Source organism: Salvelinus sp. IW2-2015, linkage group LG23 (assembly GCF_002910315.2).
Source record: "Salvelinus sp. IW2-2015 linkage group LG23, ASM291031v2, whole genome shotgun sequence".
In the NCBI taxonomy this organism is placed as follows: Eukaryota; Metazoa; Chordata; class Actinopteri; order Salmoniformes; family Salmonidae; genus Salvelinus; species Salvelinus sp. IW2-2015.
In genome coordinates, this window is record NC_036863.1 from 43,961,351 (window position 1) to 43,978,969 (window position 17,619).

The 17,619-nt window shown below is 40.3% G+C and overlaps 2 protein-coding genes across 6 annotated transcripts in view; both read right to left on the reverse strand.

The window, feature by feature from the left end:
- Window positions 1–1,614: 1,614 nt before the first annotated feature.
- On the reverse strand, window positions 1,615–13,570 carry tp53 (tumor protein p53). 2 transcript variants are annotated; one of them, XM_023968124.2, is made up of 11 exons: window positions 13,396–13,570; window positions 12,801–12,938; window positions 12,489–12,534; window positions 12,063–12,272; window positions 5,059–5,245; window positions 4,714–4,826; window positions 3,407–3,516; window positions 3,000–3,145; window positions 2,713–2,810; window positions 2,479–2,582; window positions 1,615–2,325 (listed from the first exon to the last, which is right to left on the reverse strand). In XM_023968124.2, the coding sequence occupies exons 2-11, from the start codon at window positions 12,881–12,883 to the stop codon at window positions 2,232–2,234; spliced, it is 1,191 nt and encodes a 396-aa protein (XP_023823892.1). In that variant the 5' UTR covers window positions 12,884–12,938; window positions 13,396–13,570; the 3' UTR covers window positions 1,615–2,231. The 2 variants fall into 2 exon arrangements, with proteins under 2 accessions (XP_023823892.1, XP_070290754.1); XM_070434653.1 differs by lacking the exons at window positions 12,801–12,938; window positions 13,396–13,570 and adding an exon at window positions 12,677–12,695.
- A 3,301-nt stretch (window positions 13,571–16,871) lies between these two features.
- Window positions 16,872–17,619, reverse strand: part of LOC111950726 (G protein pathway suppressor 2) — a 31,632-nt gene continuing 30,884 nt past the window's right edge. For 3 of the 4 annotated variants that reach the window (XM_023968563.1, XM_023968562.3, XM_023968564.2), the window contains exon 12: window positions 16,872–17,551. In XM_023968563.1, the coding sequence (XP_023824331.1) occupies window positions 17,471–17,551 (81 nt within the window). In that variant the 3' untranslated portion in view covers window positions 16,872–17,470. The remainder of the gene's footprint in view (window positions 17,552–17,619) is intronic. The other variant, XM_070434654.1, reaches the window with a different exon arrangement.

A 17,619-nucleotide genomic window follows, 5' to 3' on the forward strand; every position in this document is an offset into this window, starting at 1 on the left:
GGCTGTCTTACGACACTACCAAAGCATACATTTTAACATCATGGTAAAAGAGGTGTCGCAGAGCAGACATGTTGAGCTGGACACGTATGGCAGTGTCAGGACAAAAATACTCTAGTTTACAGTTCACAATATAAAATGACTAGGGAGGTAGATGTTCAGTTGAAGGGCTCACCAATTATTCAAGTAAGGATCTTATCAATAGGACTCGCTAACTAAACATCATCAGTTATGAACCACAGTCAGGCCCCTGTACTCGAATGCATACTTTTCCTTCATATGCAAAATTGACAGTGATGGCCATGCTAGGTTGTTAGCTAAATGTACAGTACAGAGAACCCAGGGGAATGCACATACTATATAGAAAAGTAGATCATTTTACAAAAAGCAAGACAGTCTAACACAGGGGTGTCAAAGTCAAATGGACGGAGGGCCAAATAAAAAATTTAGCTACAAGCCGAGGGCCGGACTGTTCGAATGTTCATTGAAAAWWTTTTAAATGACGCATATAGTCTAGTGAACCTAATTGAACCTACTGAAAACCTAACAAATATATTCCAATATGATCAGATAAATAAAGCAATGTCAGAAATGTCGGTGCTCTCATCCACAGCCAAGGAATATGCAATGAAATCTTTTCCCTTTTTCACAAGCTGCTCTTTTAGATTGATGGACAACTGGTCTACTCTCTCGGCAATGGTGTTTCTGCTCAGACTCACATTTAAAAAGAGTTGCCTTTTTTCTGGGCAAACTTCGTCACAAACTTTAATCATGCAGTTTTTGATGAAATCCCCCTCCGTAAATGGCCGGGCTGATTTAGCGATCTCTTCTGCCAAAATAAAACTGGCCTTGACAGCAGCCTGGCCTTGTGATTTGGCTTTTTTGAACAGAGCCTGTCGAGATTTGAGGCCTCGTTTTAATTCCTCTGCCTTTTGTAGCCTTTGTTCCATGTCCATATTCTTGTTTTTGTCCGCGTGTTTCGTTTCATAATGTCGTCTCAGATTATACTCTTTCAGTACCGCCACACTTTCTCCACACAGAAGACACACAGGTTTTCCAGCTACCTCCGTGAACATATACTCCGACTCCCACCTTGTTTGAAACCCCCGGTTCTCAGTGTCCACCTTCCGTTTTGCCATTTTTGATGGGTATCTGAAAGTTAATTTTACTGTGATGCTGACGACTGCTGTGCCAATAAATATTGAAATGAAGCAGCCTACTGCTCGGTGCGTCACCGTTGCATTGTGGGAAATGTAGTATTGGTGCGTGTAAAAGATCTGCGGGCTGCCGGCTTGCTGCGGTCTGCGGGCCGGTTCTAATAATAAATCAAGATCATCCCAGGGGCCGTAAAAAACCTTCTCGCGGGCCGGATGTGGCCCGCGGGCCTTGACTCTGACATATATGGTCTAACAGGACAGGAGTTCATTGTCTTCTGAGAGTGAGTCAAACTAGAACAGGGATTCAGGATCTGCATGGGCCACCAACCAACTGACGTGCGCACCAAAGCTGCCCATAAGCATGACAGAAAAATAACCTCGACCTGCACTTAAGAGTCCTAAAACAGCTTGCTAACATAAGGCTAGTAAGCTGCAAGCATTAACAGTTCACCGTACTCCCGCAATCAATAGAAAAGGTTATTTGGCAGAATAGAAACAAAGCAGAACGGGTTAATTCTCTCTCTCTTGGGTCGTTCCACCTCAAAAAGCACAAGAAAGAGGATTAACACCCACCATCTCAGATTGTTCTGAAATAATTTCTGTAGTTGGTAACAGATATGATTAGCATTCCTGAAACATTTTGCTGAAATATAATTTGATCTTAGAAATTAAGCTAATTGATTGCACCCAAATTGGCAATTTTAATAGGATTCAGATAATACAATATACAGAACTGAAACTGTAAACTGGATGTTGGGGGTGGGCTTGGCATGAGGTCCCCCCCCCCCGTAGGTGGCGTTTGACATTTATTTGTCTTACTCATTGGTAGGAAGCAGTTTTATCCAAAACAGATGTTGGGTACTATATTTCTTGAATATTATCTGAATCCTATCAATTAAAATGGCCACCTTGGGTGCAATCAAAAAGCTTAATTTCTCCAAGATAAAATGTACCTATCAACAAAATGTTTTAAGAATGCCAATCTTACCTGTTTCCAATTACAGAAACAATTTCAGAACAATCAGATGGTGGGTGTCACGGCGTGCTGAAATGACATGGAACGACTCGCTCTCCTTCTCAGTCAGAGTCGCTCTTCTCCTCCTTCACCAGTAGTTTCTTCCCTTTCTTCGGCCCCACTCCCATTTCCCGTTTGGCAACTCTCTTGGTGAGGCTGTAGGGGATTTAATGTTTCATTTGAATAAGATTCGGAAAGGAAACGACACACACAAGAGAGCCAAATGCACAAAAGGGAGAATTCTAATGTTGCATAAGGGAAAGAGAGGGAGAAAGCGAGGATGTGTGTCAGAGAAGTGAGTGAACTCACCGTTTCTGACGGTATTTGTCAGCGTCGGCAACAGGCACCAACTCACTCAGTTCAAGACTGTCATTGAACTTCTTCAGCATCTCATATTTTTCCTTCCCTCGAATCTGGATGGGCAGATGAGCTCAGTTACACACAGTATACACAAACAGCCAACAGCAGACTAGTGACTAGGCATCTCTGAAGGGGACTAGACATGATAATAAACTGCCATTGGTCTGTCCTCTGAGCAGTTACCTGAAGAGTGTAGATCTCATCGTCGCTCACAGCAGGGGAGGACTTGGTCTTCTTACTGGCCTCAGGCCGAGGGGCAGGCAGGGAGGCCTCCTTCATAGCTTAGAAGAACACAAACATGACACACACGATGAGGAACTGCTCACACTCAGGGTCATAGGTCAATGTCAACCTTTGTCAGCCATCATACAACTTTAAAAGTCCAATGTGAATCTGGCATCTTTCTTTTTGCCATTTTATGTTAATCCCAACCCCAAGACCACCGCTTTAAGATTGTCAGGATCAATTACAGCGTTTGATTCCCTGGGCAGGCTTGGTCTTGGTCTCCAGGGTTGTCTCCTGCTGCTTCTTCAGGTTGATCTCCTCTGTCTTCCTGTCTCGACCAGGACAGGCACACACACGCACCTCAAAGGAGCGCCGGCCCAGGAGCTGGCCCCTGCAGAACGGGAGAGGAAGTTCCCATCACTGTCATACTATGACATGACATTGGTTGGGGGTCAACCCAGGACCAGGGTTGGGGTCAATTCCATTTGAATTCAGTCAAATTATACATTTTACTAATTAGAAAAGCAACAATGACTGAATGTAAATGAAACTGAGACAAAACCCTGCAGAGGAGAGACAGGCAGGTAGCGATGACAAATCAAAGATAATCAATGGAGCAGTAGTCTAAAATGGATTATTAGATGACACTAACTCCTGTGTCTCCAGGGTGATGATGTTGAGGATGGGTCTGCGGTTCATCCCGCCCATACAGGAGCTGTTGCACATGAAGTTGTAGAGCACAGTGGTACACTCTGATCCCACCTGGGAAACCAGATAGAGATAGACAGCTGTGACTGATGGATGCCCCCAAACACACGCTCCCTCATACAAAACATATACAGTGCTGTGAAAAAGTATTTGCCCCCTCTCTGATCCTCTCTACTTCTGCATATTTTTGAAACGGAATGTTAAGCAGATCTTCAACCAAAACCTAAWATTAGATAAAGGGAACCTGAGTGAACAAATAACACTTAAATAAACAAATTTATGCAACACCCAATACCCTTATGTGAAAAAATAAATTCCCCCTTACACGCAACTGTTTGTTCCAACTTTAGCTACAGTGACACCAACCATCCACTTCCTATAGATGTTAATCAGTCGCTCACGTCACTGTGGAGGAATATTGGCCCACTCTTCCATGCAGAACTGCTTTAACTCAGCGACGTGTGGGTTTGCAAGCATGAACTGCTCGTTTCAAGTCCTACCACGACATCTGAATTGGGATTAGGTCTGGAGACTTCGACTAGGCCATTCCAAAACTTAAAATGTGTTGCTTTTTAACCATTTTCATGTCGACTTGATTGTGTGTTTTGGTTCATGCATGACCCAGCTGCGCTTCAGCTCACAGACGGATGGACTGACATTCTCTGATACAGAGCAGAATTAATGGTTCATTCTATTAAGGCAAGTCGTCCTGGTCCTGAGGCAGCAAAGCACTCCAAAACCATCCCACTACCACCACCACGCTTGACCTTTGGTATAAGGTTCTTACTGTGTAATGCAGTGTTTGGTTTTTGGCAGGCATAATGGGACACGTGTCATCCAAAAAGTTATACTTTTGACTTATCTGTCCATCGAACATTCTTCCCAGAGTCTTGATGATCATCCAGGTGCTTATTATCATCTGCTTATCTTATTTCTGTATGGATGATTTATAAAGCCAGGCATGTTTAACAGTTAGGCTATTGATTATAGACTTAATTAAGTTGAGGTTCTCGTGCTCCTAAATTATCTTAGACAATTAAGGCAAGGGCCGTTTTCTCGTCTCCTCACTCCGCTGCTGCCTCCGACACATTGTTCTCAACACCAATATGCTGGTTTACTTAACTATTTTGCTTGACTGCTTGACTAAAGAAATCTCGGTCGACCAACAGCCTATAGACCAAACAATCGTCCAATCGACTAAATGGGGTCAGCCCTAACTCACACACACAACAGTAGTGTATGGGACCCTACCTGAGGAGGCTCATAGGGGACGAGCACGCTCTGTCTCAGAGTGTTACCATCCTCCATATACTCTGCTCGCTGGTTCCCCTCAACTCTGACCAGGTGACCTCGCGGGGCATGACCTAAGGCACAGAAAACACTTGCGTATTAAGTGACACACAGAGGATAACCTACCAGTCAAAACATTTGCGTTACTCATTCAAGAGGCAACAAGTGTAAGTATAAAATGACGTTTAAACTCCTTTTATAGTGTGGACCCTCTATACTGCATCGAGAAGCACACTGTGTAACATTCTATATCAATCTAACATGTTTTAGTATGGGTAAGAGTAGCCTTCCCGCTGTGTTGTGTACCTTCATTGTTCTCGCTGGTGCTCTGGTGGTGAGGGCAGCGTCTCACCACGTCAGCCACGTCACTCAGCTTCTTATAGATGGCCAGGGCTCGTACCACTGCCCCAGGAGGAGGAGGGTGGTCCACCACAATCTGAACTGGACAAGTCTTCGCCAACTGGCAAAACAACTTGTTCAGGTCTGGCGAGTACTGGGGAGAGAAAGAGTTTGTTAAATCAAAAACAATAATTGGGTCTTTGTTTCATCTGTCAGCATTGTTCTAATCCCAGTGTGATAGATATTATGGCAACGAAATACAAACTTCACCCACAAAATTTGGTCACTGGATCCAAACTGCGTGCGTCCTTATCCAATTCAGAGGTGCATATTCTCCAATTCCGAGGTGCATATTGAAGATATTGGAAGAAGTGTCCACATTTACTTTGTCAGCCAACAAGATGAGTAGGCCTAACGAACTTCTATTTTTCTGATAGTTTGATTGAACTCACAAAATGATCATGTATACATGTCCAAAATTCACAAAGTAAATCTGATCCCCCATTGTTCTTGTCTTACTCTGCCCTGAACCTTTCCAAGTCCCCTTTGAAGCGTTGGACAGTAGAAAATGTATTTATTTCAAAGCACTTGATTAGTTTAGATCTAATTAGTGACACGATAAGGAAATTTGACCATTACAAGTAGTTTGGACAAAATAGGAATCTTTACCTTCTGTATAAAGCAGAGTCCTCTTGATTCTTATCAACTGTACTAAAACTCAAGGCTGCTGTGACAGCCCAGCATCCTCCAAATAAACATCACTCCTCTCCTGATATACTCTCCAGATTATGAATGAGTCCAGGTTTAAATATTCTGTAGAGATTAAGCTGCTCCCCCAGTTCATATGGCCAGGACTGAAACCCCTCCCCCAGCCCTGCTTTGAGGCAAGTCAAGACATGTCCTCACAGGCAAACTTTACCATTGCCATTTAAACCTTATGCTTACTATGCTTTATTAAAACATTCCAGTGAAAGTATTGTTTACTACAGTACAATGTTAGGCGTTACTAATATTGTTTTTTTAGCAGCCATATTGCAAATTTACCATTATAAAGTAAATGATATAGCTCCCATCACATTTACAATGCCTGCCTACAATGAGTTACATTGTACAAGTTTGATACCAACATCAGTAACATTGTTGCAAGTAGAAGACGTTTATGCTGATGTGACCATTTCAAATGAAACTTAATTTCGTCTTAAGTCTATTTTTCAGATTTTGTTTCACAAAAACCCATAATCTCTAACACTGAACAAAAAAATAAATGCAACATGTAAAGTGTTGGTCCCAACAAAATGTTTATGGCCTAATGAATTTATTTAAATATACTGATTTCCTTGTGAACTGTAACTCAAGAAAATCTTTGAAAGGGTTGCGTTTATATTTTTTGTTCAGTATATAATCTATACGCTATGTATGAGTTACTTCCAACACCAGTAGGTAAGTTACTATTATAAAAAGACACATTAAGATCAATATGAGATATTAGCTCCATTGTAATATCAAGCCCACACCTCATGTGTATACCGCTACATTAACATGTGTGAACACCACGATCACATCCCCAAAAACATGAATGAAACATTTGGTGTCATGGTGCTAATAAAAATGTAAAAAGAGAAATTTGACTGACCGGCAGTCAAACTAAGCACAGGACGCAGGGCGGGGGAGGTGCCCTGCCCTGCGGGCAGCAGGGCAGGGCAGCAAGGATAGGGTTGTTGAAATCATAAACAAACCGACATAAGCCATGACGGGTTTGTTTAGGACAATGCTTTGTGAATCAGTCTTAAAAAAAAAAATCGACAAGATATAGAAGGGCCACCATGTCTAACATGTCTGACTTGTCTAACATGTTGATGGGCCAAGTTGTTCAAAGACTTGGGTTAAATCTAGCAATTGATTTTACAATGACAATAGAAAAGGATGATCCTGCCATGTTCTTGTGTGGCAAGGCTCCCTCTTCCTCTGAGACCTTCTGCTACACCGCACAGACAAAGGAGGACTGGACCTTATTTGACTTTCTGCAGTGGCCCAGGTCATTTACTATGTCCATTCAACGGATGCTTAACTGGATGTGTTTGACTATATACTCGTCTGCGAATATATGAATAGAATCTAGGACGATTAAGTGTAAAAAAAAAGAAAAAAAAGGAGAGAAAAAAAACAAAGGACAACCTTGGTGACAAGTTGAATGGAATGTTAGTTATATTCAAAATGATCAATTCAAATTACAAAAACTACAGTGTTACCAGGGCATTTCCATGTAGAAAGCACCATGAGCACTAACGTGAAGTCCATAAGAGCACATCAAATTGTGTCAAACGAAAGCTAAGAGTCTATATTTGTTAGAAATTAAGGCATATGTACATTTCTCAAACATTTCCCGTCGGAAAAATTCAGAACAAGCATGTGAAGGCTTTGATTTCTGGTAAAACAGATGGAAAAGGGGTCTTAGAAATACATCAGAACACAATGTTGAAGTAAAGACCCCTGTCAACTAATATCAACATTTATATTTAGTTTTCCTGAAATGTTTTGCCTTCTGTAGGTTTAAGAACTATTGCCTAGTATCTTGTCATTCTGTTACCAAAAACCCACATATTGAAGATATTTTCGATTCTGCCGCATGAGGGAGGACAATGAAAGTTCACAGAAGTAACACGTAAAGTTAAACCAACCAATTAGTTACCGTTTCCACTAAACAATTTAGTTTATGATTTATTAAGTAATTAAAATGCATCATTCTATTACCAAATTGGTAACAGAAAGACAACCCCCAAAGAATTTGGAATTCATCAAAACAAATGTTATTTGTCACATGCGCCAAATACAACAGGTGTAGACCTTACAGTGAAATGCTTACTTACAAGCACTTAAACAACAATGCTTCAAGAAGTTWAAAAAAKCTGTGAAGTAGCCTTTTGGACATAGACTTGGCGCTCAGGTACCACTTGCCGTGTGGTAGCAGAGAGAACAGTCTATGACTAGGGTGGCTGCAGCCTTTGACAATTGTATTGCCTTCCTCTGACACCGCCTGGTATAGAAGTCCTGGATGGCAGGAAGCTTGGCCACAGTGATGTACTACCCTCTGTAGTGCCTTGCGGTCSAAGGCCGAGCAGTTGTCATACCTGGCAGTGATGCAACCAGTCAGGATGCTCTCGATGGTGCAGCTGTAGAACCTTTTGAGKATCTGAGGACCCATGCCAAATCTTTTCAGTCTCCTGAGGGGGAATAGGCTTGTCGTGTTGTTACCTACCCTTAMCACCTTGGGGCGGCCCATCGGGAAGTCCAGGATCCAGTTGCAGAGGGAGGTGTTTAGTCCCAGGGTCCTTAGCTTAGTGATGAGCTTGGAGGGCACTATGGTGTTGAACGCTGAGCTGTACTCAATGAACAGCATTCTCACATAGGTGTTTATTTTGTCCAGGTGAGAAAGGGCAGTGTTGAGTGCAATATAAATTGAGTCATCTGTGGATCTGTTGGGGCGGTATGCATATTAGAGTGGGTCTTGCATTTCTGGGATAACGGTGTTGATGTGAGCCATGACCAGCCTTTCAAAGCACTTCATGGCTACAGATGTGAGTGCTACAGGTCAGTAGTCATTTAGGCAGGTTACCTTAGTGTCCTTGGGCACAGGGACTATGGTTGTCTGCTTGAAACATGTTGGTATTACAGTCAGGGACTGGTTGAAAATGTTAGTGAAGAMMCTTGCCAGTTGGTCAGCGCATGCTCGGRATTTCTTATAARCTTCCGGGTTAGATTCCCGCTCCGTGAAAGCGGCAGCTTTACCCTTTAGCTCAGTGCGGATGTTGCCTGTAATCCATGGCTTCTGGTTGGGGTATGTATGTACGGTCACTGTGGGGACCACATCACTAATGTAGCTTAGCATCGGCTTCATCTGACCACTTATTGACCGAGTCACTGGTGCTTCCTACTTTAGTTTTTGATTGTATGCAGGAGGATAGAATTATGGTCAGATTTGTCAAATGGAGGGCGAGGAAGAGCTTTGAACGCGTATCTGTGTGTGAAGTAAAGGTGGTCTAGAATTCCCCCCCCCTCTGATTGCACATTTAACATGCTGGTAGAAATGAGGTAAAACGGATTTGAGTTTCCCTGCATTAAAGTCACCAATCACTAGGAGCGCCACCTCTGGATGAGCGATTTTCTGTTTGCTTATGGCCGTATACAGCGCATCGAGTGCGGTTTTAGTGCCAGCATCAATTTGTGGCGGTATATAGACAGCCACGAAAAATACAGAAACTCTTGGTAAATAGTGTGGTCTACAATTTGATGAGATACCCTACCTCAGGCGAGCAAAACCTTGAGACTTCCTTAGATTTCGTGCACCAGCTTTTGTTTACAAATATACATAGACCACTACCCCTTGTCTTACCAGAGGCCGCGGTTCTATCCGGCCTGAAAAAGCTTAAAATGTTATTCATGTCGTCATTCAGCCACGACTCGGTGAAACATGAGATATGTTTTTTTATGTCCCATYGGTAGGATATAAGTGATCTTAGTTTGTCTACTTTATTATCGATCGATTGTACGTTGGCTAACAGGACCGAAGATAGATTACCCTCTCGGTGACGGACCCTTACAAGGCACCCGGACCTTCGTCCACGATACCTCCGTCTCCTTCTCTTGCGAATGACGGGGATGAGGGCCTTGACGGGCGTCTGAAGTAAATCCTTCCCGTCCGTCTCGTTGAAGAAAAAGTATTCCTCCAGTACGGGGTGAGTAATCGCTGTCCTGATATTTAGAAGCTCTTTTCGGTCATAAGACGGTGGTCGAAACATTATGAGCAAAATAAATTACAACTAACAGCTCAAGGTGCCATTCCCTTATATAGTAGTGACAAACCACAGTTGGGTCACCTGCTACTGTCCTACCTTCAACTCATAACAGTTCTTTCTTCGTCATGTGGTGGTCAAACGGTCCGAAAACACTCTGGACAACCCCTCCCTCGCTCTCTCCGTGTCACCCCTCGCGGCTTTTACTGACACCTACCTACTCCTCCCTTTCCATTTACTGTAACCAGCCCTCTCACCCACTGAGCCTTGTTATTTTATTGTTGCTCTTTTTTTYCTTCTTGTTTATTTAGTAAATATTTTTCTTAAAACTGCGTTGTTGGTTAAGGGTTTGTAAGTAAGCATTTAAAGGTAAGGTCTACCTACACCTGTTGTATTCGGCGCATGTGAAAAATAAAATTTGATTTTGACGTCCAGGACTTAATATTGTCAGTCCAAATCTGAAGCAATCATAGATGTTTGGACAACAGTACAGTAAAAAGTAGATTATAGGTCAGTACAGTTCAGTAGAGCACACTAGAGTACAGTATAATTTACTGTACTATACTCTGTTCTGAACTCTACTTTGCTGTGCTATACTCTACTGTACTCTGTCTATGTTTCACCAGTTTGGACATCTATAATTGGTACAGATTTGGTCTGGTCMGAACAAATTTGGTCTTGTTTGGGGGTGGAGCTCATTAGAATAATATCCAGTGTGTAGTAGAATAATAAGCAAGCATTCAAAGTAGGATATTACATTTTTCTACCTTTGTGTACCTATTCAGGATGCATGACCATGAAGAGAACGACTCATAATTATGCATAGTACAGATCATGGACCCATAAATGTTATTGTTACCAGGTGTTAATCTAGTTCACTTACTGTAATTCAATAAACAAAATAGATTTTTTCAAACTCAAGGTGTCATATCATAGCCCACACTCCATTCTTTCTGCATACATCTTTTTATAGGGATAGCTTGGGATTTTGGCAACTTCCCCAGAGTCAGATGAACTTGTGGATACCATTTTTATGTTTCTGCGCTAACGCTAGTTAACATTGGCTCGTGAAACTACCYCATACTATATGCAGAGACGTACAAATTGTATCCACGAGTTAGGGATAATTGCTAAAATACCGCACTTTAAATCTGGGTAGCTATTTAACAGAGTTCTTGGAAATCGTGGTCAAACCGAGGGTGATTTTACTGCCATTCCTGTTACCAAACTTTAAAATCTGCACTGTTCAAGTAAAATGTATTTGTGTAAAATTCAGTGCTTGTGCATAGTTTAACTTCGCAATCAATGGTTTTGCTTTGGCATACTTTTTCTGAAAAATCAGAGTCTCTGCGTCATTCAGTTACTGTGGAATTGACCACCACTAAGTGTTATAAGATACATCAGATAAAATCCATCAGATGATATTTCATTAAAACTATAGTCAATATGATTGATAAGCTACAGAAAGTATTTAGGCAATTTAGATCAACTTTCTTTACACAGCCTACTTTAAATAATGAATAAGAGCTTCATTGAGCAGCCATCATAGCCCAATAAAATCTGCRATGCGGGAAAGCGAGGACGGAATCACAGGATCTGATATTAAAAAGGAATTAAACAATATAACAACTTTTTTATTGAACCTAGTAAAAAGTTAATTAGATGTATTGAACTAGAAAACTTGGTAAAGTGCACTAGTTTCTCAAATCAATGCATCAGTGCTTCTCATTTCCAGCAACTTTCTGAAGTAGTAATGGCTAGGGAATGCGCTCGTTTGTGTTGGGTAACTGGTTAGAATGACAAAACTAAAGGCTTTCCCCCCAAAAACGTTTCAATTAACTGTTGACTGCAAAGTAGGCCTACTTGGCAGAAGAACATCATGATGAATTGCCTATCAATCAGGTGGGCATTTGTTTTGCCACGTACAGAATATTTTTTCCCAGACATCAAAAGTGTTCTCCTGATGTGGTTTAAGCATTGTTGTGGACCAATGTTGTTCCTATGAAAAAGTGTGATTTTTTTKKKKKRAAAMCYKRARRAAAAAAAMYKGRRGGRAAAAAATCAGAAATYTTTAATAAAAAAATTCAAATTATTTTTGTGAAAAAAACWAACAAAATTAAAATACAAATATTTTAAAGGCCCTAGATACATAGGTGAGGGTGTCAAATCCCTTAGACTTACTGTGCAAGTGACGGACTTGGCTGTGCTGGACTGGAGGAAACGGAGCTGGAACCCCAGGGCCCCGGGGTAGTCAGAGGTGGTTGGTACGGTGGAGGTAGGTGGCGAGCCAGTGTCCAGGGTAGAGATGGATGGCTGGGGTGCAGGCTCTGTTGCAGACACCTCAAACAGACTCGGATCAAATTCCCCCTGGAGAGGGGTCTCCATCATGAACTGCATGTAAGAGAATTAGGTTTTTCTTAAAACAACGAATGGTATCAGAGCAATCCTTTCCTACAAAGGTTAGGTAAATAGTGCACTGCAATGGAGAGACCAACATGTTTTCAGCAACAACCAAATTGTAACTTGAGACAACATTAAAATAACTCACTAAATTAAACATAGAAATAASATGCACAAGGAAAAATTACTTGCTGCAGTGACACGTACATTACCATATTCCCCCCAAGCCGAGGTTACAGGTGATGGAACTGCCCTGATATGAGAGAGGGAGAGAAAGAGACTTTCAAACTCAGAAAACAACCAAATGCAGGCATTCATAATTGAACAGTTCAGATTGTGGAAACTTTGGAGCTGATGGTGATAGCAACAGCTGCTTTGCTTATGTCTACACTCACATATGGTCATAACCCTGAGGATGGAGAGACAAAYCTGAGAGGCAGAAACACTTGGAGGTAGAAACAAAACATGATATTTCAGTATCTGATTCATTCAATTGTAATACTGCACGTTTTTTCTTACAACAGGTTCAAATTCATTTTCCACAGGTCCTCGAAAGACTCTTGGCTGAGGGGAAGAGACACGTTCTCCGCCAGATCAGCCATGATAGCGTTCTCTAGCACCTCAAAGCAGCACGCAGGGAAGAAAAGCCAACCGGGGCTGAAAGGAGGCAAGCGATGATAATGAGATGAAATAWGCGTTACCGTATTTACTATGTAACGTTAAACAGTATAAAATACAAATTGCCAAGAGATATCAAAATGATTAGATCGTAGTAATTAGAATGGTAGGGCTCAACATACTAAGTGTGGTTCAAAACGTTTTCGTCTTTCATACATAACAGGCTCACTTCCGTGTTATTGCCACGATGACTATGCAATAGCTAACAAACGTACATAATTTCAATACAATCTAACGTTAACTAGGTATTAAACAATAATGCCGACGTACAATCTCCCTTGCTAGATAACTCCCATTCAAGTCAGTCTCATAGATCAAAGCAGTACAGTCATTGGCTACCCGAATGATGTATAACAACAAAACCCATAAACCACAAACCAAGCAATGTTCTCTAGAAACTAGATTGCTCTGATCATTTGGTGGTGGACTAACTTACCTTCTCCGATCTGATTACCCCGAAACTCTTGATTGCACAGTGCTGCCGGTGAAGTGTAGCTAGCTAACTCGGTATGTAAATTCACATTTGTTATTGYCGTGGGTGTTAAGTATCTAGTTTGCCAGCACAATATTTTTATACTTTTCTTCCACGCGTTGGGGAATCCCCTAAATTTGACCTGTAATATGGGCGGAGTCAAATAGGTCATCCAGTCAAATCCAACCAACGAAAAGTAAATGAATTCAAATCAAAACTGCGCCGAGAGGATCGAAATATATTTATAATATCATTTTAGTGTTGTAAATTATAGTAAACTTAAAATAAAATATCAAAGGAATATTTTCATGTTGTATGATTAAGTGTCGATGGGTGCGTTCCAGAAATAGTCTCCCAAGGAAAACGGACAAGTTTGACATTCCAGATACATTGGAGGTGTCCCGCTAGCAGTGGTGTAAAGTACTTAAGTGAAAATACTTTAAAGTACTACTTAGGTCGTTTTTGGGGTAACTGTACTTTACTATGAATATGTTTGACAACTTTTACTTCACTACATTCCTAAAGAAAATTATGTACTTTTTACTCCATACATTTTCCCTGACACCCAAAAGTACTCGCTACATTTTGAATGCTTAGCAGGACAGGAAAATGGTCTAATTCATAAGCTTATCAAGAGAACATCCCTGGTCATCCCTACTGCCTCTGATCTGRCGGACTCGCTACACACATGCTTAGTTTTTAAATGATGTCTGAGAGTTGGAGTGTGCCCCTTGATATCCGTAAATGCTTAAAAAAACTAGAAAATGTGTCTGCTTTGCTTAATAGAAGGAATTTTACAATATTTATACCTATACTTTTGATACTTAAGTACATTTTACCAATTACATTTGATACTTAAGTATATTTAAAACCAAATAATTTTACTCAAGTTGTATTTTACTGGGTGACTTTCACTTGAGTCATTTTCTATTAAAGGTATCTTTACTTTTACTCAAATATGAAAATTGGGTASTTTTTCCACCACTGCCCACTAATAGTGGGGGCTTTGCGCCCAAGGAATACTGTAACACGGGCTGGTGTCTACCTAAGGCCCAAGTTTTTAATGGTACAGGGAGCAGATCCTCACCTTTGCACCACAGGATCATAACATTTAGCAATCTGTCAGCTCTCTCTCCATCTACAATGAAACCTGCAAAGGCATGAATAATCTGGAACGCGCCCAAATGGCCTGTCCAGAGCTGATTATTACAAAAGTGACAAAATTAAGAGATGCTTTTACAGATTCAAATTAACAGAATACAAACCATTTACATGTCCACTTTACCGATATCATACACTAACCTTCATATGTACTTGGACAGTGAAGCTACATTTTTTAATTTGGCTCTATACTCCAGCATGTTGGATTTTCATAAATATCGATTTAAGCGCTTTATGTATATAGTCCCACCCGAGTGCTTTCATTTCTAAACGGTAAATCAGATATGTATGAAAATATCCTCAAATAAAAGGTGACATTCTGTACGGTTGCCTCATATGAAACATTTGATTTCAAAATGCTGGAGTAAAGAGCCATTTTAGCTTCACTTTCAAAACACAGGTGAGTATATATGCTGGATTACAAACCAAAAACACCAGAAAGAGTGGTGTGACGATTTCAGAACCTCCATTTCATGAAATTTACTGAAAAAGTAGATAGAAGTTTCAAGTGGATATTTCATCATTTTCTTGACCATCTAAAAGTCAATAAAGGCTACATAGTTATAAAATCCAACTTTTCAAACAAACTTTTGACATAATCAGATAAATATGTAGACAAATACTTTACAGGGAAAACTGAGATTCTCTGCACATCCCTTTCTGCTTCTCTACCACATGGGCACATACAATGGCTCTCTGTCACAGGCACATTCCAGACATGGTGAACAAGACTGACAAACAATACATAACTAACAAAACCAATAAATGCAAGTAAATAATACATATATAATTAATTCAAATAATTATTGTAGATAATCGGCAGAATCTACCGCACACCTAAGTCAGATTAGTGAAAGCGCTGGAGGCAAATCGCTAAACTGGAGAAACAGGAAAAACTATCCACACACTTCCAGACAGATGCAAATTCATTTTAATAGTAGCTGAGCTTTCGGTCAGCCGACCTTTACCTTAAAGTAAATTCAAATAATTCATAAAATACTTTAAAAGCCTAAACACTAATGTATCAGTGTAACATATATTTCTCAGATAGAAAATGGGACTAATTACCTCCGAAACCATACRTTTAATTGAAATATGTATAAATTAACACAATTAAATTGCTTGACTGCATAGCACGTTTATCGAATATCAATGGCAACCTACTCCTGCAATTGAATCACCCACCTGTCATTGGTGATGCCTGGAAAAGTAGTAGAGAAAGAGGTCTCCATGAGTGGGTTTGAAACTCTGGGGAGATGGAAAGATCGAGAAGTTGCATAGAGATCCATGATAAACAATAGTGAACAAAGGGCGTAAAATTGCTCCTATAATTCTAACTGACTAAAAGCCGGAAATGGAGGTTTGGTCTGGGTATAGTCAAATAGAAGGTCAAAACATCAGGAAAAGAGCATCATTGGTAACCAATTGTATTGCTTGAACAGTTTCGGAAGTAGAAATCAACCATTTTTTTGAAAGTAAAGGAACACCCTCATGAAGACCCCGTTATCTGTGAGGAAAATGTATAAACTTGAAGGATATTAGCCAATAGACACCATGATTGAATGACAAATATAGGAAACAAAAAAATTGAGTAGTTGACGTGAAATGGAAATAGTTATATACACGAGAGAAAAAAAGGAAAACGGGCGAATATAACACTCACTCCAAAAGCAACTGTACAAAATTCACAAATAGATACATCACCCACATAAAAAGTCAAGTCATCCCAGTGCTTTCAACTACAAGAAAACAGACTCAGTGATTCATTCAAATAACACACTGGTTTCAGTTTCATCAGTCCCATAGCAATGTGAAGAGTAAAATCCAGAAGGGAACGGGTCGAATCCAAAAACAGTAGGCTATATTTTGATATCTATCTCGACCTACTTATTGTCTCTTAAGTTGAAATCTGAAACATGACGAGTCACTGGAGAGCAGGCCATTTTTTCTTCATTTTTCGCGCTCTCCCTCTTCCTAACCACTAAAAAGTRCATAATCAACTTCCGCCCTTCTTCTCTCCCACAGACGGGCATATATTCAAGACTCTTCTGCATGTGATCCTGTAACACTTTTTTTATGCTTTACTTCTTGTGAATGACCTCTCCTTAGATTCATCGCTGTATGAATAAATGTTTCTATTCCAAGTAATCATCTCAAAGTTCTTTCTTTCGTTTTTACAAAGATTACCACCTTCACTTCCCTCCCACATAACTTGTCACATGTTCTCTTCTTACACATCACCATACGCCTCTGCATTAAAAAATAATAACCATTGCATGTTTAGTTTTCAAGTGCAATTTAATAAAATTWGTAGATTTTCATTTAAAAAGTTTAGGAAAATATGGCTTCCACAAATACAGCACGTTTAAGTGAATCAAAGAGTTCTTCCTTGCAAATGATCATTTCCTCCATGGGCCCTGAGAAGGGTTTACATTTAATCATTTAAAATGTATAAGATTAAGAACACAAATATTAAGAGAATTTTAAGAGGCTTTCATTATCAGTAAAAATTGAATAGCACAGACTACTGAAGCTTGGGTTCATTTGCTAACACATCAACAATGAAAACAGCACCATTGTTTGGAATGCAAATATTATCATTCTGAATCTACCAATTCTCTATCATAGTATGTCATGATTGAGACACCCTGTATGAAACAGAAAGCTTATCTATTGAAATACGGATTTTTTATATAAAATTWAAAAAACATGCTAATGCATACTGAAAGTAGTCAATATACACATTATGGGATGTTAATGCAACATTTTGGCAGAAGAAACGCTACATTGATGTACTATTTCAGCAGTTGAAGTTGAAGCCTAAATCTGTGTGGAGAATGATGCCAATCCCTAATTGCTGGTGGTGGTTGTGGCCAGTTTACTTGGTGTGGTGGTAGAACCTCTGTCCTGATTGGCTGTGGGAAAGGTAGGCATGCCGAGGAGAGCTCTGAAACGTTGCCTGTAAAAGACAAACAAGAAAGCATGAATAGATCCTTTAGAAACATCATACCATAGAAGTATAATTGA